Here is a 27772-nt window from a genome sequence, read left to right on the forward strand (position 1 = left end):
AAGTAATGAAGGTTCTAGGAAAACTGACTGATATCAATTATGCATTCACAGTATGTCCTAGAACAAGAATTCCGAGTTTTCCACTAACCCATACCATGCCTGCTTCTCTTGTTGCCCCAGGGGGAGGGGGAGGGGGAGGGGTTATAACCCCTATGACTACTCAGCTTCTTTTATACTGAGCCCTTAGTAGTACTCTTATTTGGCAATCATAACAATGCTGTAACATCATCCTCAATAAACTTTTCAAATGGCTTTATTTTCAATTACTTATTTCACAAATTGATCTATTTATCAAAATCAATTTTCAAGTGCCCACCAGTGTGGAATTACTTCAAAGTACTTAGTTTCCATTTACTATTTTTCATCTAATATATCCCTTCAAGTCATTTATAGTGGGTACTTATCTTTGCTTCTTACAAGATAACATTATTCCAAAAATTCTAACACACTCTTAAAAACATTGAAGATCAAAGGGTTTTATCTGGATTTAAATAATGAGATTTGATTGAAAACCCCTCAAGGTGACATTTTTAGGTATAAGGAGGGTGTTTATTATGTCAAAGTAATTACTGAAAATGTAGAAGTGATATAGAGAGAAATCTGTAACTGTCTGATGTTTGCCTGCACAAAAAGCTCAATATTCTGCAAACCTCATCATTACTAAATGTGCCTTGCCATGAGAAAACCAACATAGTGCATTTGCGACCAGCATGGATCCAGACCAGCCTGCGCATCCATGCAGTCTGGTCAGGATCCATGCTGTTCGCTTTCAAAGCCTATTGCAATTAGAGAAACCATTAGTGAACAGCATGGATCCTGACCAGACAGCACGGATGCGCAGGCTGGTCTGAATCCATGCTGGTCGCAAAAGCACTATGTTGGTTTTCTCATGGCGCGGCTCAAATGGATAAGTTATTTTGCAATTAATCAGAAACAACTTGACTTTTTAGAACAGTTTCCCCAGAAATAATGCTAATTTGTTTAATTCATAATCCATTAACAAATTACCTTGAGAAGAATTACAGAGTTTCAAAGAAATTATCAGCAGATCTAAACTAGAGCTATCACTAAAGGTGATGAATGTACCCCCCGCATGCACTGACACAGTACATTGCAATTTGATGCACACAAGATTGCATAATTAACAATGAGTGTAGTCTTGTTAAAATACAAAATATCAGAAGTGGTGTAAAATAGTATTTATACATGTCCAAATCTTTAAATCTAAGTTCTAGAATCCTGTTCATATTTTGTATGTATATATGTTAAATGTGTGTTATGTAATTGTAAAGCGCAATAGAATATTTTATAATTTTTGCACTGGCACCAGATCAGAAAGAAAATGCCTCCGTACGTGTTATACCCTACCCCTAGGTATTCTATAAGAACCATGGTCGTGAACGGGAAATTATACTAACCCGTTTCAATCGTACATTTCTCAACTTAAACGCGCAGTTCGGTGAATGGGTATGTAGCATATTGAACAAGCGATAATTTATCTTCCATCGTGCACCAGTCACATTGTCTCAATATTCCATATTGCTGAGATTATCAACATATTTTATGCTTTCGTCAGCGTTACAGAAAAAACTTGCTTGACCTTCCCTAATGAACATCCGGTCTAGAGGTCACGACAGTGTGCACATGTTTGGCGAAACGTAAACAAACAAAAACAGAATTTAAAAAAATCACAATTTTACACTCAAACTCGAAATGATGAATGAAATTCATCTTGTATACGATATTTAATTTGAAATCGTACATTGGTCTGCATCTGTTCTGTTTATTTTATTTATTTTGCACATTAATGCTGCATTTTCACATTTTAGCGAACACGTGTAGTAAAGTGACGATTGACATACATTTTCACAACAGCCAATCAGAATGGTTTTTTAATCTAGAACGGAACTTCACCAGGGAAGTTCAAGCAAGTTTTTTGTGTTACGTTGAAATTACTATAAACTACGCGTTGTTTTTCTAAGATAAGATGTATTAAAGAAATGCGACCGGTACTCAATGGAAGATAAATTACCACTTGTTTGATATCCATAGTACACATTTACCGCACTGCGTGTTTTAGGTATGAAATGCGCGATTGAAACGGGTTAGTATATTTTCCCGTTCATGACCATGGTTCTTATAGAATACCTAGGGGTAGGGTATAACACGTTCGGAGGCATTTTCTTTCTGATCTGGTGCCAGTGAATTTTTGCGCTATATAAATGCCATGTATTTGTATTAAATGCCATGTATTTGTATTTGTATTTATGTGGATTGTATGTATATAGACTGTATGTATACAGTATAGTAACAAAAAACAAAGTCCCATAACTATGCAGAATATTTATCTAAAACAATGTAACATGCACCATGCACAACTAGGGTTGGTACTGATCACTTGTGTGAAGTTTCATTAAATTGTGTGCAAGGGTTTGGTAGATTAGGCACACAAGATTGCATATGCAGACTGTATGTACATAGTATGTCAACAAGAAACAAAGTCCCATAACTCTGCAATTTTTGTCACTGAAAGAACCTAACATGCCCCATGCACAACTACTATTATTACTGATCACTTGTGTGAAGTTTCATTAAATTGTGTCAAGGGGATGAGGAGAGATGGTGCGCACAAGATTGTGTCTATGTATATAGTAAAGTAACAAAAAAACAAAGTCCCATAACTCTGCAAATTTTTTTTCTGAAAGAACCTAACATGCCCCATGCACAACTACTGTTGGTACTGATCACTTGTGTGAAGTTTCATTAAATTGTGTCAAGGGGATGAGGAGAGATGGTGCGCACAAGATTGTGTCTATGTATATAGTATAGTAACAAAAAAAACCAAGTCCCATAACTCTGCAATTTTTTTTTCTCAAAGAACCTTACATGTCCCATGCACAACTACTGTTGGTACTGATCACTTGTGTGAAGTTTCATTAAATGCTGTCAAGGGGATATGAAGAGATGGTGCGCACAAGATTGCGTCTACGGACAGACAGACAACCTGAAACGAGTATACACCCACTTACAACTTTGTTGTTGAGGGGGGGGGGGGGGGGGGGTTCAATTAACAGTCAGATGCAGCAACTGACCTGGTAAATGGACAGTACAGGACTGCTACAATACATCAAACACCATAAAGTGAATGATGTGTGGAATTCTACCTTCCAACTTTTATCATACCAATTGAAATGTTTATATCTTCTTTCTGAAAGGAGAGATCAATCAAAAACCTTAAAACAACAGCTTTACTGTCAAACTGCTGTCGACAGTGATCACTACTGTATCAGACAGACTTTACTTTTATTGCAGAGTCAGCAGTTTAATGTAGGTATCTTAATATCAGGTAAAAGTTCAAACCTGAGAATTTAGAACACCAAACTGAGTGTAGATTATTAGATATGTCACCCAGACAGGTAACCTAATTAATATCAAATAATTATTTTTTCTCTGTATAAGGATATATTATTTTTTCTCTGTATAAGGATATATTGTATAAGGATATAACAAACAGTTTTGCATCTCATTATGCAACCATGCACACATTATCAAATGGCATTCCTACACACAGGTAAAGGGGTCATGCTTCAGTGTTGTAATTTTGGACTGCCACTGCTCTAGACCTTTGAAATCTGTAAGGTATACAGCTTAAATTGCCCAAAATATCTCCCACACTGATACACAGAACTTGTCAATTTTTTTTTTCATTCTTCATGAATCAAGATGTCGCCTCCATATAGATTGCACCCTTGCCCTATAAGCTTGTTATCTTCCTGAAGTATCAATTGACTTCGTCAATGTCTAGTGACACAGCTTTATCAAACAACTACTGCCTCTTCATTACATTGTATACATATCATTTATCTGCAGCCTCTACCATCCCTTACCAAGCCTTGGCCAAGATGTTACTTCGGCTATAACAGTCATTAAGTGCTTAATTTAAACTGATCATGGTGAAACATGTAAACCTTGCTTATGAGGAACAACTTGGGACCTCTAAAAATTGTTCCTTATAACTGAGGTTCCTTATATCCATATAGCGAACTAGTTCCTTGTATTAAACTGAGGTTTGTATAACAAACACAGTTTGTATAGTGAACACAATTTGACTGACGTTTGAAAAGGGCTATGTGTTCACACTCTGGGCTGACCATGAATCTTTATGTGAGAAAGTTGCGAGTCTAGTAGTAGTATCAGTCCTTTCGTGGAGAGATGGTAAGGTAAATGCCTGCATGTATATGACTGCAATAGTGTTGAAACACCGCGTTAAACCTATGTGAAGTGTACACTTGGGAGCCAAAAATGGCATTTATCTGAAGACAGCCTGTCCTCAAAGGGTGAAATTCACTAACAGATATTACACTGCAGCACAATGAATAAAATATCAGACAGTCACACCTGTTTCCTTAGCTCAGTAGGGAGAGCATAGCCCTACAGATTGTGGGGTTGTGAATTTGATCCAAGGGCTAGGCATAATATTCTGTTCTCTGTGGCAATTAGATTCAAGACATGTCTGAAATCATATACATCCTCCACCTCTGATTCATGTAGAGAAGCTGGCAATTGCTTGCAGAGAACAAGATTAAGTGTCTGGTACAGAACCCAGGAACACTAGTTAGGTTAATGACCGACTGTTAATAAATGAAATGATATTGAAAAACAGCACCAAACACAAGACAAGCAAACAAACATGTTGAGTTCTGCAATGATCTCATTTTCAAAGAAACCCCAAAAAAGCAGACTGTCAGACAAATAGCATTAGAGCTTTGCTACCCCAAAAAAAGCAGACTGCCAGACAAATAGCATTGGAGCTTTGTTACAATAGATTTTTCTTTCTTGCAATCGATTTATTACCATCTTCAACCTTAAATTGGCTTTCTCAGTAAGTACACATGAATTAGAGGTAGATGATAACTGACTTATGACTAGTCCTTTAAGTAAGATCTGACACTCGCTTAGCTCAATAGGGTGAGCGCAGATCTACGGCTCTCGGGGTCGTGAGTTCGAGCCCTGGGTGAGGCGTATGTTCTCTGTGACGATTTGATAAAAGACATTGTGTCTGAAATCATTCATACTCCACCTCTGATTCATGTGGCGAAGTTGGCAATTACTTGTGGAGAACAGGTTTGTACTTGTACAGAATCCAGGAACACTGGTCAGGTTAACTGCCCGCAATTACATAACTGAAATACTGTTGAAAATCGCTTTAAACCCAAAAACAAACAAACAAACTGACATAACTTTTTGTACATTCTGATGTCTACCAGTTTGATAGCAAAAATGTAAAATGATAAAAAAATAAATAAATGTTGAATGTAAAATGAGCATGTACACATATAATAGTTTGGACTAGACTCCAGACATTATGTCAATACACACTTAACAACATGAATCACTCTGTAAAGGGATCAAACTACTTGGTAGCAAAGTGCTCTCATTGCAGACTGACCTAACCTGACTAGTAGCAAAGTGCTCTCCTTTCTGCTTAACAGTTACCTAACTTGATTTGTTGCAAAGTGACCGAGTTAACTTGATTGGTAAGAAAGTTCTCTCTTTGCTGACTGACCTAACTTCATTAGTAGCAAAGTGCATTCCTTGCTGACAGAACTAACTTGATTGGTAGCAAAGTGCCTTCCTTGCTAACTGACCTACCTTTTTTGGTAGCAAAGTGCTTTCTTTGCTGACAGACCTAACTTCATTAGTAGCAAAGTGCTTTCATTGCTGACAGACCTAACTTGATTGGTAGCAAAGTGCTTTCTTTGCTGACTGACCTAACTTCATTAGTAGCAAAGTGCTTTCATTGCTGACAGACCTAACTTGATTGGTAGTGAAGTGCTTTCATTGCTGACAGACCTAACTTGATTGGTAGCAAAGTGCTTTCATTGCTGACAGACCTAACTTGATTGGTAGCAAAGTGCTTTCTTTGCTGACAGACATAACTTAATTGGTAGCAAAGTGCTCTCCTTTCTGATTGACATAACTTGGTTGGTAGCAAAGTGATTTCCTTGCTAACTGACCTAACTTTATTGGTAGAAAAGTATTTTCTTTGCTGACAGACCTAACTTGATTGGTAGCAAATTAAGTGCTCTCCTTGCTGACAGACCTCACCTGATTGGTAGCAAAGTGCTCTTCTTTCAGCTTGACCTAACTTAATTGGTAGCAAAGTACACTCCTTGTTGACCAACCTAACTTGACTGGTAGCAAAGTGCTCTCCTTTCTGACAGACCTAACAGGATTGGTTGCAAAGTTACTTGAGTTAACTTGATTGGTAGCAAAGTGCTCTCCTTGCTGACTGACCTAACTTGATTGGTAGCTCAGTGCTCCCCTTGCTAATTGACCTAACTTTATTGGTAGCAAAGTGCTTTCTTTGCTGACAGACCTAACTTTATTGGTAGCTAAGTGCTCTCCTTGCTGACTGACTTAACTTAATTGGTAGCAATGTGCTCTCCTTGCTGACTGACCTAACTTGATTGGTAGCAAAGTGCTCTCCTTGCTGACTGACTTAACGTGACTGGTAGCAAAGTGCTCTCTTTTCTGACTGAACTAACTTGATTGGCAGCTAAGTGCTCTCCTTGCTGACTGACCTAACTTAATTGGTAGCAATGTGCTCTCCTTGTTGACTGACCTAACTTGATTGGTAGCAAAGTGCTCTCCTTGCTGACTGACTTAACGTGACTGGTAGCAAAGTGCTCTCTTTTCTGACTGAACTAACTTTATTGGCAGCAAAGTGCTTTCCTTGCTAAATGACCTAACTTTATTGGTAGCAAAAAGCTTTCTTTGCTGACAGACCTAACTTGATTGGTAGCTTAGTGCTCTCTGTGCTGACAAACCTAACAGGACTGGTTGCAAAGTGACTCAGTTAACTTGATTGGTAGCAAAGTGCTCTCCTTGCTGACTGACCTAACTTGATTGGTAGCAAAGTGCTCTCTTTTCTGCTTGACCTAACTTGATTGGTAGCTAAGTGCTCTCCTTTCTGACTGACCTAACTTGATTGGTAGCTAAGTGCTCTCCTTTCTGACTGACCTAACTTGATTGGTAGCTAAGTGCTCTCCTTGCTGACAGTGACCTAACTTGATTGGTAGCAAAGTGCTCTCCTTTCTGACTGACCTAACTTGATTGGTAGCTAAGTGCTCTCCTTGCTGACTGACTTAACTTAATTTGGGAGCAATGTGTTCTTCTTTCTGCTTGATCTTACTTGATTGCTACCAAATAAAGTGCTCTCCTTCCTGCTTGCTTTGATTGGTAGCTAAGTGCTCTCCTTGCTGACTGATCTAACTTGACTGGTAGCAAAGAGCTCTACTTTCTGACTGACCTAACTTGATTGGTAGCAAAGTCCTCCCCTTTCTGAATGACCTTACCTTATTGGTAGCCAAGTGCTGACCTAACTAAACAAATAAGCAGACATAAGCAATGTTCAACTTAAAGGTCCAATACTAAGGAAAGTGAACATTTTAATTTCTTTCAAAAAGCACAGAACTATTTCATTTTATTGGAAAATGAAAGTTGGTATGTAGAAATTCGAAATAAATCGCAGTATATGTACAATTATTTTTCTATGAAGTATGAAGAAAGTTAAAAAGACCTGGGGGGTCTTTCTGTCGATTCATTGAAATTTCAACATAATACACATACATTTCTTTGAGTTCCAAAGACCTTCTGTAAATTTTGACCTGCCAATCTTCATTATTTAGTGTCTTGCAGAAGTCTATGCACTGGCTATGAAAATAATTGCCAACTCACTTTCCCTTAGTAATGGACCTTTAAATAACAACTTCAATCCCTGTAAAAATGTCTTTTATATTTCCTATACCTACAGTTTATAAAGTCTAAGAAAATCATTTTTACCTGTTGCATATTTTGTTCCATTTTTCTTTTCAGTACACTGTGTTTTCTTCATGAAAATCTATAACATGTTTCCAAACTTTTTTAATTGTCTTGTTTACTTCCTCATTTAAATTGTCTGCAAACTTTTCATGCATTATTCCCTCTTCATCTCCATGTTTTATGACACAATTTTTTTTTCAGGTGCTGATTTTAATATTGCCCATAGCTCACCCTATGATATTTTCATTGAAAGTAAATATTTAATATATACACAAATAGTTTAACAGTTTAAATGACAGGCACTGAAAGTATTAACAAATCAATGAAGTACTAAAGTATGAAATTTAACAGTACACTGTTTTAACTTTCATATAAAAGATATTTCTCCGGTTCTCCAAAATCCTTCTGCACATTTTTCTTTTCACCAAAAACCTTATTTGCACAAGTATAAATACTGAAGAAAACAACTTCTGTCATGCAAACCCCCTTTACAAAAGCATTCCTTTTACAGTAGCTGATTTGCCATGACTTAATGTTTAAACATGTGACCTAGTAAGGTCTGGGTCAACGCTGATATGCCCGTATTCCTAACATCTGCCTAACATGATAAATACTAAAAAGTTGCCTGTCCAAATTTATTGTCACTTAAACCGCAAATCGTTGGTTCTTGGGTGGAGGGGGAATATCGCACAATAAAACAGACTGAAACTTGATGCAAGAAGATGCAAAATGAAACTTCAAGCAGTATTTCACAGATAAATTACAAAAAACATTTCTAATTATGCACATTCAGACCACAAGAATGTACTGTTTATCAAAGAAATACATTCTCTTTTTTGCACTCTTTTAAATTTTGTTTGATCACAATGTTAATGTTTTGAATCACAGTATATCATATTTTTATCTGTCCAGACTCCTCTGGCACACACCGTGCAGGACACAGTCAGTATTACGGCACACACCAGGACACAGTCAGTACTCTGGCACACACCAGGACGCAGTATTTTATTTATCTCTATCTAAAGAACTTTCATTTACTTTTAACCTGTATCCTGCTTTATTTCTAAAATGGACTGGTCCATCATCCAATTTGAGCAGTACCACTATTTATCCAAAGGGGTGTTCACTGAAAGTTTAGTGACTGAATAGCAAACAGTGCAGACCATGATCAGCCTGCAGAGATGTGCAGATCGACTTATCTTGATCTGCACTGGTTGCAAGGGCAAAATCACTTGCCACCAGCAACAGAAATATATCATTGATGTAGTCTATAAAATATGTAATACCGGTAATATATACTGCGTTACTCACACAGTAAAATCTGATGCAGAATTTAGCTGTAACAGGCATCAAATATCAATTTATTTCTACATAATTATATACTTTCTTATGACTTTTGGTATTATATTGACATAGCTTTATGGTTTTAAATGTTTTGATCTTGTGGTAAGCATCCAAAAGCCTGCCCATTAAGATCATATCACTTTATCAATGAAAACTATATATATATTGGAATGAATGACTATAATTTTTTCAACAATCAGTTCTTACTGAACCTACACCTCACTAAAAAAGTCTAAGAACAGTCTATGATAAAAACCTAAAGGAACCTTCCTTAAAAACCACTTCAAAGCCTGCCAGATCTAGATATAAAGTTCTTACCTTAATAATAAATAAGATATCATCATCTATTGTTTCAGAATTTTGTCTTTTATAACAACACGAAAATAGCGATTTTGATTTATTCTTTAATCCCTTTAATCCAGACATATCTCCAGTCCGAAATAAAAATGCACTTTGCGAATCCCATATTTACATTATTATTAAAAATATTTACAACCACATTGCACAATATCATTATATTGTGTGACGTTCAATTTGTCATCAGAATTTTATTGTAGACACAATATGCTGGCCCGCAAAATTTACATATCCTTTTTTTTACGCTAAAGTAAACGATTGCACCTTCAACTGTGGCATGCGCCACTTACAGTTTATTATTTAAATAGATCTTTTGCAATGCATTTTAAATATGAAATCGGATTTTAAATTGTGTAAATGCAACTTTTATATATATACAGATTTTGAATTTTTTTATGCAAATTAGTTTTATTATAACTTAAAATGTCAGCATGCAATACGACACCGTTAAAAGACTCAGAGTGAGAGAAAAACTTATGTCATTTTATAACAAAAACCTTTCAGAAAGAATCAAAACCACAATTAATCAGGTTGTCAATGAAGTAGTGAAAGTTTAAGGGAGTGCACACTGAGAAATAAAAAAGTAAAATATTGATTTGTGATAAATCATGTGACCAGGAAAAGCCACATGTGATCAACAACAACCTTTCCCCACAGAAACGTAAATCGTTATCAATGAAACAAAGGTAAATTATATTTAGATTTTTTAGTTTAACGGGATGGTAATCAAATTAAATACTACATATACGTCTTTTTCATCAATCAGTGACATCTGTTTAAAGAATTCCTCAAGTTCTGAAAAACATATTCCAATCGGAATAAAAATATAATTAAGTTATATTCTCTTATAATTCTGATTAAATTAGTGAATTTTTTATATAGTCTGTTTCTCTCAAAATTATCAATCCAAAAGATTCAAGTCAATTATAAGAAAACAATTTTAAATAAAAATCAAAAAAATGATCTATTGGTAATCCAGACTAAGTGAAATGTGTGGACACTGTGATGTAGCAACAGATGTTGCTGCTAGTGCAGTATGATAAATAATATGTGTAACACTGTATGGCAGTGGATGTCTCTACTATGCAGATGTAAAAATTGTGTGGACAATGTATTGCAGAATGTCTGCTCAGCAGGTAGTAACAAATTGTCAGAACAACATTTATCAGCAGAATGTTGCTGCTAGTGCAGGTAATGGTAAAAATTGTGAGAACACCTGTTTTGCAGCAGGATGTCTGCTGCTAGTGCAGTATGGTAAAAATTGTGCAGAACACTTGTATTGCAGTGGGGATGTCTGTTCTAGTGCAGTATAGTAAAAATTGTGAGAACACTTGTATGGCAGTGGGGATGTCTGCTGCTAGTGCATGTATGGTACAAATTGTGCGAACACTTGTATTGCAGCGGGGATGTCTGCTGCTAGTGCAGGTATGTAGTAAAAATTGTGTGAACACTTGTATTGCAGCGGGGATGTCTGTTGCTAGTGCAGGTATAGTAAAAATTGTGTAGAACACTTGTATGGCAGTGGGGGATGTCTACTACTAGTGCAGATATGGTAAAAATTGTGAGAACACTTGTATTGCAGCGGGGGATGTCTGCTGCTAGTGCAGGTATGTAAATGTGTGAACATTTTGTATTGCAGGGGGGATGTCTGCTGCTTAAGTGCATAGGTGCATGGTAAAATTGTGAAGAACCTTGTTGAGAGTGCAATATCTGCTGTTATGCAGGAGTAAAATTGTGTGAATACTTGTATGCCAGCATGGGATTTCTGCTGCTAGTACATAATGATAAAATTGTGCAGAACACTTGTATTGCAGCAGGGGATGTCTGCTGCTAGTGCAGGTATGGTACAAATTGTGCAGAACACATTGTATTGCAGCAGGGGATGTCTACTGCTAGTGCAGGTATGGTACAAATTGTGCAGAACACTTGTATTGCAGCAGGGGATGTCTGCTGCTAGTGCAGGTATGGTACAAATTGTGCAGAACACTTGTATTGCAGCAGGGGATGTCTGCTGCTAGTGCAGGTATGGTAAAAATTGTGCAGAACACTTGTATTGCAGCAGGGGATGTCTGCTGCTAGTGCAGGTATGGTAAAAATTGTGCAGAACACTTGTATTGCAGCAGGGGATGTCTACTACTAGTGCAGGTTACTGAGGTATAGTAAAAATTATGTGGAACACTTGTATTGCAGCGGGGGATGTCTGTTGCTAGTGCAGGTATGGTAAAAATTGTGTAGAACACTTGTATGGCAGCGGGGGATGTCTACTGCTAGTGCAGGTGTGGTAAAAATTGTGTGGAACACTTGTATTGCAGTGGGGGATGTCTGCTGCTAGTGCAGGTATGGTAAAAATTGTGTGGAACACTTTGTTTTGCAGCGGGGGATGTCTGCTGCTTTAATGTATAATAATGCATGCATGGTATAATTCTGTGAAGAACTCTCGTTGTAGAGTGCAATATCTGCTGTTTATGCAAGGAAACATTGTGTGAAATACTTGTATCCCAGCATGTGATTTCTGCTGCATGTACATATATGATAAAATTGTGTTCAGCATTTGTGTTGGAAAGTCAGATCGATGTGTGCTACTTATGGTAAGAAATGTGTAAAGCACTCTTGCTACATCATGCAATATCTACTGTTTATGCATGTACAGTAAAATTGTATGGAGCACATGTGTGGCAGTTTGTGATGTCTGCTGCATATGCATGTATGGTAAAATTGTGTGGAACACATGTGTTGCAGTTTGTAATGTTTGCTGCATATGCATGTATGGTAAAATTGTGTGGAACATGTGTGTGGCAGTTTGTGATGTCTGCTGCATATGCATGTATGGTAAAATTGTGTGGAACACATGTGTGGCAGTTTGTGATGTCTGCTGCATATGCATGTATGTTAAAACTGTGTGGAACACATGTGTTGCAGTTTGTCATGTTTGCTGCATATGCATGTATGGTAAAATTGTGTGGAACATGTGTGGAAGTTTGTGATGTCTGCTGCATATGCATGTATGGTAAAATTGTGTGGAACACATGTGTTGCAGTTTGTAATGTTTGCTGCATATGCATGTATGGTAAAATTGTGTGGAACATGTGTGTGGCAGTTTGTGATGTCTGCTGCATATGCATGTATGGTAAAATTGTGTGGAACACATGTGTGGCAGTTTGTGATGTCTGCTGCATATGCATGTATGGTAAATTGTGTGGAACACATGTGTGGCAGTTTGTGATGTCTGCTGCATATGCATGTATGGTAAAATTGTGTGGAACACATGTGTTGCAGTTTGTAATGTTTGCTGCATATTCATGTATGGTAAAATTGTGTGGAACATGTGTGTGCAGTTTGTAATGTTTGCTGCATATGCATGTATGGTAAAATTGTGTGGAACATGTGTGTGGCAGTTTGTGATGTCTGCTGCATATGCATGTATGGTAAAATTGTGTGGAACACATGTGTGGCAGTTTGTGATGTCTGCTGCATATGCATGTATGGTAAAATTGTGTGGAACACATGTGCTGCAGTTTGTAATGTTTACTGCATATGCATGTATGGTAAAATTGTGTGGAACACGTGTGTGGCAGTTTGTGATGTCTGCTGCATATGCATGTATGGTAAAATTGTGTGGAACATGTGTGTGGCAGTTTGTGATGTCTGCTGCATATGCATGTATGGTAAAATTGTGTGGAACACGTGTGTGGCAGTTTGTGATGTCTGCTGCATATGCATGTATGGTAAAATTGTGTGGAACACGTGTGTGGCAGTTTGTGATGTCTGCTGTATATGCATGTATGGTAAAATTGTGTGGAAAACATCTGTTGTAGCGTGTGATGTCTGCTGCATATGCATGTATGGTGAAACGGTGTGGAACATGTGTGTGGCAGTTTGTGATGTATGTATGGTGAAATTGTGTGGAACATGTTTTAAAGCTTGTCATGTCTGCTGCTTGAGCATGTACATGTATAATAAAATTGCACAGCGTTGGACATCTGCTGTTTTTGCATACAGAGAAACATTGTATAAAACACACATTTTTGATATGTACGTCTGTTGCTTGTGCATATAATTATAGTACAACTGAATAAAATACTTGTGTTGCAGTGTGATGTCTTGCACCTTGTACATGGGTTGTAACACTGTGAAACACTCCTGTTGTATTGTGTGATGTCAGCTGCGTATGCACAGGGTGTCACTTCTTTGTGGTTGTCTACTCCTAAAAACTAAAAGTTCTGGTAACATTGTTATGAATCAAATAAAAGTACAAACTTTAATGAAGGTGTATCTTTATGTATGGTCGGCATCAAATCTCCCGCATCGAGTGTACGCAAGCATTGAATGTAGACTATTCTAACCCTAACCTTTAGTCAGTAAAAGGTAATCTCAATACGTGCGTACATCCAATAGAGGTGATTTAATGTTGGCGTCTTAAGTATTCTATCTATATGCCAGACTGATCTGTCACTACTGGAAAAGGGAACTCACTGAGAAAAGATTATGTTTACCAGACTCATCCTTGGCAACACTTTTAGACTCTAAATGCATTTTCTGATAAAAGCTTGTATTTGTGCAGAGCCAAGTTTTCCTGCCTTCAAACATTTTAAATGAAAATAGCGTGCAGAAAGTTTCAATTGTTTCATTTCTTACATATACGAAAGAAATCAGCATGTACATAGTTTACAAAGTTTACTTACAACAAAAATCTTTAGAAAAAACACAAAAGCTAAGAAAAATAGTAAAATACCTACAGATAAAAACCAAACATGAATATCTCCAAGTCTATGAAAACAACACAATGCAACACCATGAAACCCAACAGAAAACCATTTCTATGTTTCCAAGTAACCCAAAAGCAAACTTAAAAGAAAAGTAGAGCAAATTCCACGAAAAGTGCTCCAGAAACTGAAAAACGAAGAATCCTACCTGTTCGAACTCCCACTGGCAGAAAGTGTGCTTAAAAAGAGGCATTGCTGTGCAGTTTATTAGCTTATTTACTACTGTCAATGCATTTTGTTAAGTAAAACAGTAATTAAAATTCAAACACTTTATAGATTCCTCCTGCCACACTGAAAAACTCCCTTGAAAATAAAAAGTTTTACAATTTATATTTATAATAGTACATTATAATCGCGACGCTAAATAAAGGCCATATTTGCATAAATAAAGTATACATATCACTACTGCAAATTTTGTTCTGCAATCAAAACTGATATAAAATTTTATAAAAAGATAAATCATTCTAGTGTATAACTGTTGAAATCAAGCCAGGTCGCAATGTGTATCAATTACTTGGAGCATAAATTTTGAAACACAATTTGCATGATACTAAAAATTATTTTTTTGAATGCTATAAATTCCATTTTCCATCAATTATAAGGTAAATAGACCCCCTACCCTTGAAGAAAGTATGTATTGTTAATGGACATTGAAGACAAACATCGGGTTCACCGAGATCATTTTAACGGCATTCAAAATATGTTCTCGTGTAAATTATAATATTTAAATATAAAATACACAACACTTAAAACTTTGCAAATAGGATCAGAAACTGGAAGTGGTGTACTTAAAGTGCCGTAGTAGATTTCAAACTACTTATAATTAATCTGTAAGTCTATTTAGTGAAAGTATTAGCAAATCAGTACTAGTCAAATTAAAAATTTGCAATGTGTTACGGTTACAATATATAATCTTCTTTTTTTTTTTGTTATTCAAATTTAAAACAATGATCATAGGCAGAGATATATCTACCTTTGTTTGCATGTTTGCTCTGTGAAGGACAATTACAAAAGACATGCTGTACGACTTTAAAAGGGGCAAAACTGCCACCAGATGTTAAGTCTTTTTTATTTTATCTTTGAACAATTTTTCAGTTTTGTATGGCAGTCATTTAGCTTAACAAGTGCTCTCAAGATAACCTGTTCTCTGCAAGTGGCTGACAGCTTCTCCCCATGAATCAGACTGTAGTCAATCATCAAAGACAATATGTAACACCATGCTTGGGATTGGCTACCTGCAGGCATCACAGACAATATGTATCACCGTGCTTGGAATTGGCTACCTCCAGGCATCACAGAGAATATAATACCATGTTTGGGATTGGCTACCTGCAGGCATCACAGAGAATATGTAACACCATCTCTGAGAATGGCTACCTCCAGGCATCACAGAGAATATGTAACACCATGCTACGGATTGGCTACCTCCAGGCATCACAGATAATACGTAACACCATGCTTGGGATTGGCTACCTCCAGACATCACAGAAAATACATGTTACACCATGCTTGGGATTGGCTACCTCCAGACATCACAGAAAATATATGTAACACCATGCTTGGGACTGGCTACCTCCAGGCATCACAGAGAATACGTAACAACCATGCTTGGGATTGGCTACCTCCAAGCATCACAGAGAATAATGTAACATCATGCTTGGGACTGGCTACCTCCAGGCATCACAGAGAATATGTAACAACCATGCTTGGGATTGGCTACCTCCAGGCATCACAGAGAATAATGTAACATCATGCTTGGGACTGGCCTCCTCCAGACATCACAGAGAATATGTAACACCATGCTTGGGATTGGCTACCTCCAGGCATCACAGAGAATAATGTAACATCATGCTTGGGACTGGCTACCTCCAGGCATCACAGAAAATATGTAACACCATGCTTGGGATTGGCTACCTCCAGGCATCACAGAGAATATGTAATAACCATGCTTGGGATTGGCTACCTCCAAGCATCACAGAAAATATGTAACACCATGCTTGGGATTGGCTACCTCCAGGCATCACAGAGAATACATAACAACCATGCTTGGGATTGGCTACCTCCAGGCATATGCCATAATATAACATTTTACACAGTTTTTACATGTAAGTGACTGAATGAAAGTAATTTCTTAATTAATTTTTACATACATTTGAACCTGCCTTAACAGCCACAGGTATTAAGCAGCCACTTGCCTTAAGCAGCCAGTCAGCTTGCTTCCCAAATAGACATTTTGTTCTTATTTCAACTTGTCTTAAGCAGGCACCAGTCACCTGTCTTAAGCACCCAGACAGTGGCACTCAATTAGCAGGCTGCTTAACACAGGCTTGACTGTACAAATCTGAAAGGGTATTTTTTGAAGATATTTGGAACAACAATCAATTTTCATAGATGGATGATTCTTTGCTTGTGGTCTTACAAAACAGTGCTAAACTTATAATTAAAATATCTCAAAAATTATTAATTCTTTTTCTCTGTCAGAGTAATCTATTATTCCAAGGTTTGAATTGAAATTGATAGTTTTAATTAGGTTTAAAATGTTTTAACAAATGAAGCGTGCTACAATAATGAATACTGGATAAGGATCTCTGGTGCTCAGGTTATATTAAATTGTGTCCCATTGACCCACATCAGAGAACAATTATATACATTCCTTCATAATCATATTAGGACATTTTCTCTTACAATATTGTTTACTCTCACTTTAAAATGGAATGTCATCCATTTTTCAAAATAAAATTTTGATGTAGTTGTACACAGTGGCCAATTAGTAACCTTTGGAATGAGCACCTGATCACTCACTAATGCTCTACAAGTAAACAGCAACTTCCTCAAATAAACAAGGCAGTCTGAAAGACAGCTAAATCCCCCGCCACTGCTATGGATAGTGAAAGGGTAAAAGCTTTGATTTTAGCTGTGACCTTGACCTTGAACTGACATGGCTGACTCATGAATTCTGCACAACGTCTTGATGAGGTGATCATTAGACCAAAGTTTCATGAAAATCCTTCAAGGGGCTTAGGAGATACAGAGCTGAAACCTTTGACCTTCAGTTGTGACCTTGACCTTGAGTTGACATGGCTGACTCATGAGTTCTTGATGAGGCGATCATATGACCCTAGTTTGATGAAAATCCTTCAAGGGTTTTAGGAGATACAGAGCTGAAACCTTTGACCTTCAGTTGTGACCTTGACCATGAACTGACATGGCTGACTCATGAATCCTGCACAACGTCTTGATGAGGTGATCATTTGACCAAAGTTTCATGAAAATCCTTCAAGGGGTTTAGGAGATACAGAGCTGAAACCTTTGGCCTTCAGTTGTGACCTTGACCTTGAGTTGACATGGCTGACTCATGAGTTCTTGATGAGGTAATCATTTGACCCAAGTTTGATGAAAATCCTTCAAGGGGTTAAGGAGATACAGAGTGGACACCAAATGGAAGGCTCAAACCTTCGACCCTTAGTTGTGACCTTGATCTTGAGCTGGCATGGTTGACTCATAATTTCTGCACATCGTTCTGATGAGGTAATCATTTGACCCAAGTTTTATAAAATTCCTTCAAGGGGTTTAGGAGATATAGAGCGGACACGAAATGGAAGGCTCAAACCTTTGACCTTCAGTTGTGACCTTGACCTTGAGCCAACAAGGCTGACTTATAAGTTCTGCACATCGCCCTGATGAGGTGATCATTTGACCCAAGTTTGATGAAAATCCTTCAAGGGGTTTAGGAGATATAGAGCGGACACAAAATGGAAGGTTCAAACCTTTGACCCTAAGTTGTGACCTTGACCTTGAGCCGGCATGACTGACTCATGGGTTCTGAACATCATCTTGATGAGGTGATCATTTGACCTAAGTTTTATAAAATTCCTTCAAGGGATTTAAGAGATATAGAGCGGACACAAAATGGAAGGCTTAAACATTTGACCTTGAGTTGTGACCTTGACCTTGAGCCGGCATGGCTGACTCATGGGTTCTGCACATCGTCTTGATGAGGTGATCATTTGACCCAAGTTTTATAAAATTTCTTCAAGGGGTTTAGGAGATATAGAGCGGACACAAAATGGCAGGCTCAAACCTTTGACCATGAGTTGTGACCTTGACCTTGAACCAACAAGGCTGACTCATGGGTTCTGCACATCGTCTTGATGAGGTGATCATTTGACCCAAGTTTCATGAAAATCCTTCAAGGGGTTTAGGAGATATGGACCGGACACGATTTTGTTACGGACGGAAGGACGGAAGGACGGACGGAAGGACGGAAAGACGGACGGACGGACGGAAGGACGGACGCAGACCATTCCTATAATCCCTCCGCCACGGCGGGGGATTAAAAATCATAGACATAACAATGGATGTATTTCTTCAAAATTCGTATGAAAACTAATCTGTGTCAGACCCTATGTTCTGAAACACTGGCAATAACTCCTAAGGCTATTCAAATATTTATAAAATTATGTCCCTTGCTTCTTAAAGACAGACAGATTGGAAGGGATGCACAGATTAATGGATTCTAGACAAACTTATCCCTCCTGGCAGCAAAGATGAAAATAAATACTCCCCTTTTTTGCAAAATGCAATGCCGTAAAATTTCTGTTATTTACAGTATGAATAAAATGCAGCTCATATAACAGTAATAACACTAGTAGATGTTTTGGTCACAATCAGAATATAAATTTCCCACCAAATTTTCAGAATAAATCTAAAACAGTAGCTAAGTGACAAAGAGGGTATGGTTACAAAGAGGGTATCATATTTTTACACCTGTGGAGAAATGCCTGACTTTCAAGCAGGTGCCCCTGGCTGCAAATGAAACAAAATACTATATTTGGTTTACCATGACATTAATAAATTAAGTGAGATACAAGGTCAGCTCTTTATCAGACTAGTACATCTAGCAATTCCTTTGTCAAAAATTCATGCTGTGTTTTTTATGTGTAATTAAAATTAATGTGTTCTCTAAATGCAATAATTTCAAACATATCTCAATATTAAAAAAAAATAAGTTGGTCATATATGGGTAAAAGCCAATACTCAAAATGTGTGACAGTATGACTGGAAGAGTTGTGTCCCTTAATACCTTGCTGACAAGTTAAAAACTATTCCACTCTGATCCAGGTTTAACAACTTTCTTGGCTGTTGTGTGATTCAGACCTGTAAAAGCTTATTTTAAGACTAAATAAAATATTAACTGATGTGTAGCCTTTGCTTTAATTAAATACTTACCATTAGATAACTTGACCTGTGGCTACCAGTGTCTCTTCCTTGCCTTGATTTTGAATTCCTCGAACAATTATCCATGATTTGTTTAATCCGCATTTAATCCAAATCCTCAATTAACATCACAAAACTGCCACAACACAGTGATTTGAAAAGCATAACATCACAAAGTCATCAGACTAGTCCCATGTAAGATTTTACCTATAAATAGAAATAAATAAAGATGTGAAAAATCTTAAATTAATTTGTAATTAAACATAACTATAAGTCAGGAATAGTTTCACTTTTGTCTTATCATTTTATCTCCATAATCCTGTCTGATACATATTAAAGACCTTTGTAATATTCTAGGTAGAAGAAATCATCAAACACACATGAAAAATTTCATCATAATTAAGACAACATCTACAACAATTACATACATCTTTCTTGCAGTATTGTTGCAATGTATATCCTTCTCAATTAAGTCATGAAAACCCTTCAAACTAGAAAAATTTTAAGTCCAAAAAAACTTGCAAACATCACCTTTAACATTGCCGATAAATTGTACTACGCTCAAATCAAAATCCTGTTACTTTCATTATATCATTGTCTACTACATGCTTTTTATTAAAATATAAAAATTTTTATAAAAATAAACTGCTGACAATACAAGTCTAAAATAGCGAAAACACAAATAACAATAAAGCAGAAATAAGTTCACTAGCAAAAAATGATGAATATGTTATAAATAAATAATCTGAATGATAAATTACCGACACAGTTTTGGTAACAAATTGATAAATCGAGACATCACCGATGAAACATTGTGATGGAAAACATCTTTGTTTTTCTTTTAGCTAACTAGATAATCAATCAATGCAAAAACGATGTATAAATTATCCCCACGATGCAAAACAACTGTAGCTATGTATAAATAAAGGAAACATAGAACAGTATGGTACTTAATCAACGAAATACCTACACATTCACATACATTGCAGTGATTGATAAACAAATAATCCGAGCAACAAAATAATCATTCCGGAGCAACAAAATAATCATTCCGACCTGTAACTTAAATATGGTTCAGCTACAAAATTGTTATTTTGTTTCCACCCAACTATTTAAAAGCGCGTTAAACTTCTGCATGGAATTCACAAATAAACAGTCTTAGAGTGCATCCCTGAGCTGTAACATCGATTGGAAATATTTTGCAATCTAAATTAATCAAGAGAAAGCTTATGAGTTCAGCAGTGAATGAGAAAATTGACAAACAAGCCTTTGCACACCTGGAATATATATATACAAGTGCTCTCAAGGCTTTTATCATAAATGCATTTTCAATACTGCATGAAAGATACTTAAAAAGACCAGGTGCTTTTCCTGTCATAATTTGTGCACTTTAGAAAACGTTCTTTTGCCTACTTGATTAAAGACTTATGTTTTGTTGGACTGTTTTCCTCAATAATAATTTTTTTCCTTTATGAAAATAATAATGATTCATAAAATAAACAACAAGAAAATGCCTGTTGACTTTCTACGGATGCTTAGCAGAAACTAAAATACTACTTATTCTAGAGAGACAGGCATCTTGACACGACCTCAGAATCTACAAAATTAAAAACCAAAAAATTGTTTTTTTTATTATTATTTAATATCAATGAATTCATGGCCAATAGCTATTCTGGAAAAAAATAACAACACTTCATGCCAACCTAATTAAAAGATTTCACAGAATTATCACTATTCTATAGCTCAATTTATATTCTTTTCTCAACTTCTATTAACACAGAAATGCTGACAATTTTTCAAAATCAAAATTCAATGGGTCTTCAAATTCAACAATAACAGATGTCAGATCTTCACATCTTTTTTTAAAGAAATACAGAAGAAACTACAGCAGAATGATGTAAAACCATAAAGCACTAGAAAGTCGTGCTACTGACTAGATAATCATTTTAATATAAGTAATATTTTCCTTATTTCAAAAACTAGGAATATAAGGGACATAATCATACAAAATCTAAATAGCTTCAGGAGTTATCTGCTGTGTACAAACATGTTTGTTGGTTAAGGACTCAATTATAGGTCAACTAGTCTGTTTTCAGACCCTGTGTTTTGTTCACAGGAGATAACTCCTAAGGCTATTCAAATTTTGTAAAATTATGTCCCTCGTCTTCTCAAAACCTAGATAATCAGAGCCAAGACTGATGAAGTTAGAATATATAACAGAATTATTTTTTTCTAAAAAACATATTATCTAGTTGGTAGCCAGACTATAGGTCAACTGGTGAGCTTTTAATAGTGGAGGAGACCCCAGGTGCACTTTCATGCATCATTTCAGGCATGGGTGGGTACCTGGGTAGAAGCAACAATCTCTCATAAGCCAGCTGGGTGGCTTCCACGAATGACAAAATCTACACTCCTGGTATGATTCAAACCCATAGTTGTGAGTGGCATTTATGTGATTCAAAGTCACTCACTTTAGCCACTCAACCTCTGACTACAGACTACTTACTAAATACTTTTTGACAATGAAGCTCACAAACAATGTTATCAACCCTTACTCTTTGTTGTTAGGATGCCAAACAGGGGTTTTTGAAAGATTTAGCTGACAGCTGTGCAGTTGAATCTGCCTTAATAGCCACCTGTGTTAAGCAGCCACCTGCCTTAAGCGTCCATTCAAATGGGCTATCTGAAATACTTCACTTGTCTCCTGCCCTTGTCATACAGTCAAAATGGCATCTAAAAAATCGCCACTGCTTCAAGCCTTCCACAGAAATAGTGCAGAAAGTGGGGAAATACCTCAGACAGTATGACTGTCAGATGATAATAAATATTTTTGCTGCAGCATCCCATTACTGGTCTCTCATCACCTGGTGCAATGATCTACAACTGCTAATTATCACCTTCTAATGTATTTTATGTTCACAAAGCTGATAGTGGAATCTGACAATTTGAACAAAGTGATAAATGGGGAAAAAAGCTGAAATGCACCTGTCCATCCCGATGCAGAACAATATGCAATGCACAATCAGTTCTACTGCACTACTTGATGCCCCAGGAACACTCAAACCATCTGACAACAATTAAAGAATCTTCCTTTCTGCCACACTAGTTTCATAAATTCACTTATATTATGATGGAAGGTGGATATCTCAAAGTAGGGACCTTTAATTTGTTTATGCATACCTGTTTAACTAAGATGTAAATTTATCTCCATTAAATCATAAGAAACTGACTTATTATTCTTACTGCAATGTTTAAACGTGTACGATATGAAATCTGAAGAAATTAAATACAATTTTAACTTACGGTACTCAATATCTAAGTTTATATCCACAGAAACTTCAACACTTGTGGTAAAAATGACAAAGCCAGTTTACAACCATATATATTCAAAATCGACAATTTACAAAGATATATCAAAGAGGTAAATGAAATCAAAAAGCAATCATGAAAGAGTTAAAGTCATAAACAAAGTGTAAATGTACAGCAAATGTGCTAATATCGGTATTCAAGATCTAGTCATGTGTAATAATTGTACCCATTAATTTGCAAACTGTAAAAGCGAGAGCGAAATGAATAACAAACAAAACCAGGGCGAAAATCTTTCTTCAATAAAAAAGCCTTTAATTTTCAACTGCGGCTTAATGTATTTTTTGCAGAGTAGACACAAATCATTTCATAGCGATACTACAGTAACTTCATCCCAATTTCCATAATTATACATTATTAACAAAAGTTTTGCTATAAGAAGTCACAAATATCATATTACACAGAGTTGGGTACTGAACTTAATTTCAATACAAATCTTTCTCAACAAAAAATCCTATCAATATAAAGATATTTTTAGACCTCTAGATAAATTTTTGTTTGAATATATTTTTCAACAGTGTTTCAAATTTATAACAACAGTTCATTCTTCTACCTAGCTTTCCTAAGTTCTTAGTGCTAACCTGCACTCAACAAGAAGCTGACAACTCCCACACATATATTTCAGGTGGAGCATGAATAATGGCAAATGTATCAGAGGTGGAGCATTAACAATACCAATGTATCTACTTCTGTTAAGTTACCAAGAACATTCATCTCACCCCTCAAAAAGTGATCTTTTTTCCTTTTTGACCCCTAACATGGTACTGCTCTCCCTTGGATAACCAGGCTTACCACCTTAATAAAATATACAATATGTACATGCATCAACGAAGTGTAGCCTGAACAACACCAGTATGATCAGAGGGCAGACACCACTGAAAAGTTAAAACTTATCAAACAGACATACAATTTCAAATTTTGTTTAAAATCATCATAGTCTTACAGACATCTTTATAAATGCCTTTTGTCTTTTATCTATAAATAATTCAAACAGTTAGACAAAGACAAACAAGAAGTCATGTTACTTTCAACAGTATCAAATTCCTGTTCTATATTTCAAAACATTTCAATTTACTGATCAAATCTTCCTATGTCTGCTCTTCTTGAAATAACAATAACATTGCACCTACTCACCGTCAAACCACACAGGGACACCAAGTCTATATCCATACCTTATAAAACAAAGACAGTCCTAAATACCTCCACATCATGTATACATTCTACATCATTATAACATCCCTTCTAGCGATTTCACTATCGTTAATGCAAGATTTTAGTGATTGAATTGCTCAATGGAAACTAATACACCCAACACACTGTGCGGTAGATATACCATCATTAAAATCAAGGTAAGACATAAACAGTGACAAACAGTTGTCAAAATATTTGGTACAATTCAAACCAGGTCATGCAGGTCATCATCGAAAATAACCCATGGTCCTGTCAATATATACATAACGAGCTACTGTTGCAATGTATGTAACAAAATCTCAAAATAATAATCTTACAAGCAAATAGTTTCTTTCTTAATACTGAAAATTACTGAGTACTTCCTTAATCATTCATTAGAGTTTTCTTTTTCCAAATGCAAGAGAACAAAACACATTATTTCCTTAATCAAGAAAATTGATTTTTTAATAGCATGCCCACAATTTAAAATTTATATATAAAACATCTACCTTTCAAAACTGGTGACAATTCCAATGTTCAATATTGACTTAAATATCACATATAACAGTGTATTCAATTAGAAATATTCAAACAGTACACAATCTTCCAAAAAGCATTTTTTGCAGAGATCATTTCAATCTGATGGAGAACAACTCTAATTTCACTTTATTCTTTGTCTTGCAACTCCATTAAAATATCCATTAATGTTTCTCACATTTCACTAACGTTATCCATTAAAACATTACACAACCCATAAAAGTACTGTTCCAAAATCTCCCAAAAAAAAAAAAGCCAAAATGAAATTCAATCTTAAGGAATTCAAACAAATAGCTATCCAATACCAGCAGGTTTTGTCACAAAAATGATGGTTCTATGACCCTTTACTTCCTGTCTGACCTTAAGGGGTCGTAATCCTTAATCAAACATGTAACCAGCGATCCTTAACACCCCTTATACAACTGCTGCAAAGCTGAACACACAGTAGAAATCCTTAAAGCAAACACTGACACCTTCAATGAAAAAGAACAAATCCTACCTCCCCAAAACCTTGTCAAAATATCAAAACATTCATTCTTAAAACCTGACCTAGGCACGCACCTGGTTTCAGTCCATTTTCAGTCCAATGATTATCAAACTTGTTTCAATTTTTATGATCTAGCGGGTTTTATTGCAATCGGTTATAATGCTGAGGTGTCCACTTTAACAAGTTTTATGAATTGAATTATTTCGGCTCAATACCCGTCAGCTGACCTCTATAAAATGGTATAAAAATTTCAATGCTAAATATGAAAGAAAGGACAAAGCAATGAAATAAAATGAAACAGGTGGTCAGCAGAATACAATGCTATTGAAGAGAATATTAAAATATGACCTTATAAATATGTTTTAAGTTCAAGTAACCAATTTATTCATATTTAAATTTTATGTCCATTAGAATTTATTCATCATAAAAGGGGAATTTTTAAAGAAAGGCAAATCAAGATAAGAATTTATATATTCAAGATCAAAATATCTCTATCATACTACGAAAAGAACAGTGAAGCAATCAAACTAATACATGTAGCATTAAAAGAAAAACAAAGTGTAATTAAACTATGGATAACTTGGAGATGTTGTGCAAAACCTTCTTTTTTTTCAAATTAAGTATAAATACTTGAAGAAAATTCTATTGTTGATTTATTTGCAAACTGAATAAAAAAAGTGCAAAAAGCACATTTACTGTTTCAGCAAAGTCAGCAGAACAGCAAAATAATACATGTATATACAGAGACAAAGATAGATCTAAAAGAATTAATAACAATTTACAAAGAAACATACAGTAAAAGTCTTATAAATCCAGCATTCACAAAACTGTGATTCATAATTATATTCTTTGTATTTATAAAGAGCACAGTCACATACTGAAAAGGGTCCTAAAAAATCCAGTGTTTCACGAAACAATAAGGTTCAGTCCCACACTATTTCACTGTGACCGTGTACTTCTGGGCAGCTACTTGTCTCAATGATGGATGACATTATAAACAATCTGTATGACTATCAATGTCCGAATATGGTCAATTAGACAATTAGTCGCCGAAGGCATTTACTGAGAGCTTTTTTGATTATAATCAGTTATTTATAATTACAATTACACTTGAAATACTTGTCAATTTATTGAGACAAATTGTTTGAATAAACTCTGAATAAATCAGTGCATTAGCTCTCCACGTTTTTCATGTCAAGTTGTTTTTTTTAACAAATAAAAATGTTGCACTTACTTATTCAAACAAATTGTTCTGCAGTTTATTGGTAATTAACTCTATGGTAAAATACCACAATTTATAGAGCAGATATAATGAACGTTTTCAAGTTACTAAAAAAAAAAATGACCCTAACATACAAATGTATAACAAGATCACATAAACAATTTTGAATTAAATGTTTTAAAAGATTTGATCTGCACCAGCAAATGAATTTTTTTTTCTATGAGGTTATGCTTTGGTCTTGCTTGCAGGTCAGTGTCCCTATCCAGGTCATGCTCTGCCTTGCCAGTAATAATACCAGAACAAGCAGTAGTTGTCCTCTAGACTGGCTCCCGTCCCTATGTTTGTTTTTACTTCATTATATTTAATTTAAATTTATATTCAGTTGTCATTCATTATCGAAGGAAGTAACATCCAGTGCAGGTGTGCATTCTACTTTGTTGCTACCTCCACAAAGTTAAGATAATAGCATTGTTTTTAATTCCAATTAGCCAGCTCTACAAATTATTAGAAGAGGCCTTTCAAATATTTTCTACACACTGTTCTTTTCAATGATTAAATCAACCCCATTAACTTCACAAATTAATTTTTAAAATTTATCAAAAGAAGTGCATGCCACTTATAATTGAAATTTTGCCTGTATTACATCGTCACACATTGAACAGTATACAATATTCTGGATATATACATTCATTTAAAGTTTTCAATAAAGTTATATCTGTGCCAGCTGTAGAGGTAGAAAGATCCTACTGTGACTGACAAGTATTTATCTTCAGCCAGTACAATGGACTTACAAAAATCAATCTAAAAATCTATCAAGAGTCATGATCTGACAAGTAAATGCATTCTCGGCACAGGGGGGTTAATATAGATGTAATAATAGAAGTCACTGATGTTTCGCATTGAAGATTGTTGAAGTGAATGAGAACATACAGTCTAACTTGATGAGGATGTACAGAACTGACTTCTACGGAGAAGGATCTCTCAGCCAAGGGCATAACTGTGTTGAAGTGGTAGGCACATAGATCTCAAGGGGTCTGTAGGATGCTCAAGTACAGCTACCTTCTAGTCACATTTTAACACCTTTATTAGTCCATACCTGAGAAAAATGTGAAGGCATGTTCATACAGTGCCTTTAGTGAGCTACACAATGGTAGCTAAGCTTTCCCCCATAACAGCAAAGAGGCACAAACAACAATACCTGATCAAGTTTGAACAAAATCCTAATGAACATAACTTAGATACCATCAACATCCTATTCCTATAACTTTTCAAACATTTGGGATTGTGACCTTGATCAAACTTGACTGATCTTTAACATTTTAAAATGTTTTGTTGGATAACAAAATAAATACAGTGTCCAGTAAAAATAACATTCTGTAACTTCTGATCTAGATCTAGATATACAAATAACTTTACACAATACAGAGATTTTTGGACAGCTTACTGGTTTCTTGAGATATCAAAAAGGGAAAGTTACCAAGTTTG

General features: G+C 35.8%; 1 protein-coding gene across 5 annotated transcripts in view; it reads right to left on the reverse strand.

Annotated features, from left to right (window-relative positions):
• Positions 1-27772, reverse strand: part of LOC128557001 (uncharacterized) — an 84979-nt gene that overhangs the window by 53477 nt on the left and 3730 nt on the right. For 2 of the 5 annotated variants that reach the window (XM_053543369.1, XM_053543413.1), the window contains 2 exons: positions 19518-19712; positions 14437-14466 (listed from right to left, as the gene is read on the reverse strand). In XM_053543369.1, coding sequence (XP_053399344.1) covers positions 14437-14466; positions 19518-19610 — 123 coding nt within the window. In that variant the 5' untranslated portion in view covers positions 19611-19712. Of the gene's footprint in view, positions 1-7845; positions 8260-9486; positions 9726-14436; positions 14467-19517; positions 19713-27772 lie in introns of those variants that run through there. The other 3 variants (XM_053543378.1, XM_053543373.1, XM_053543379.1) reach the window with 3 other exon arrangements.

Source organism: Mercenaria mercenaria, chromosome 1, assembly GCF_021730395.1.
Source record: "Mercenaria mercenaria strain notata chromosome 1, MADL_Memer_1, whole genome shotgun sequence".
NCBI lineage: Eukaryota > Metazoa > Mollusca > Bivalvia > Venerida > Veneridae > Mercenaria > Mercenaria mercenaria.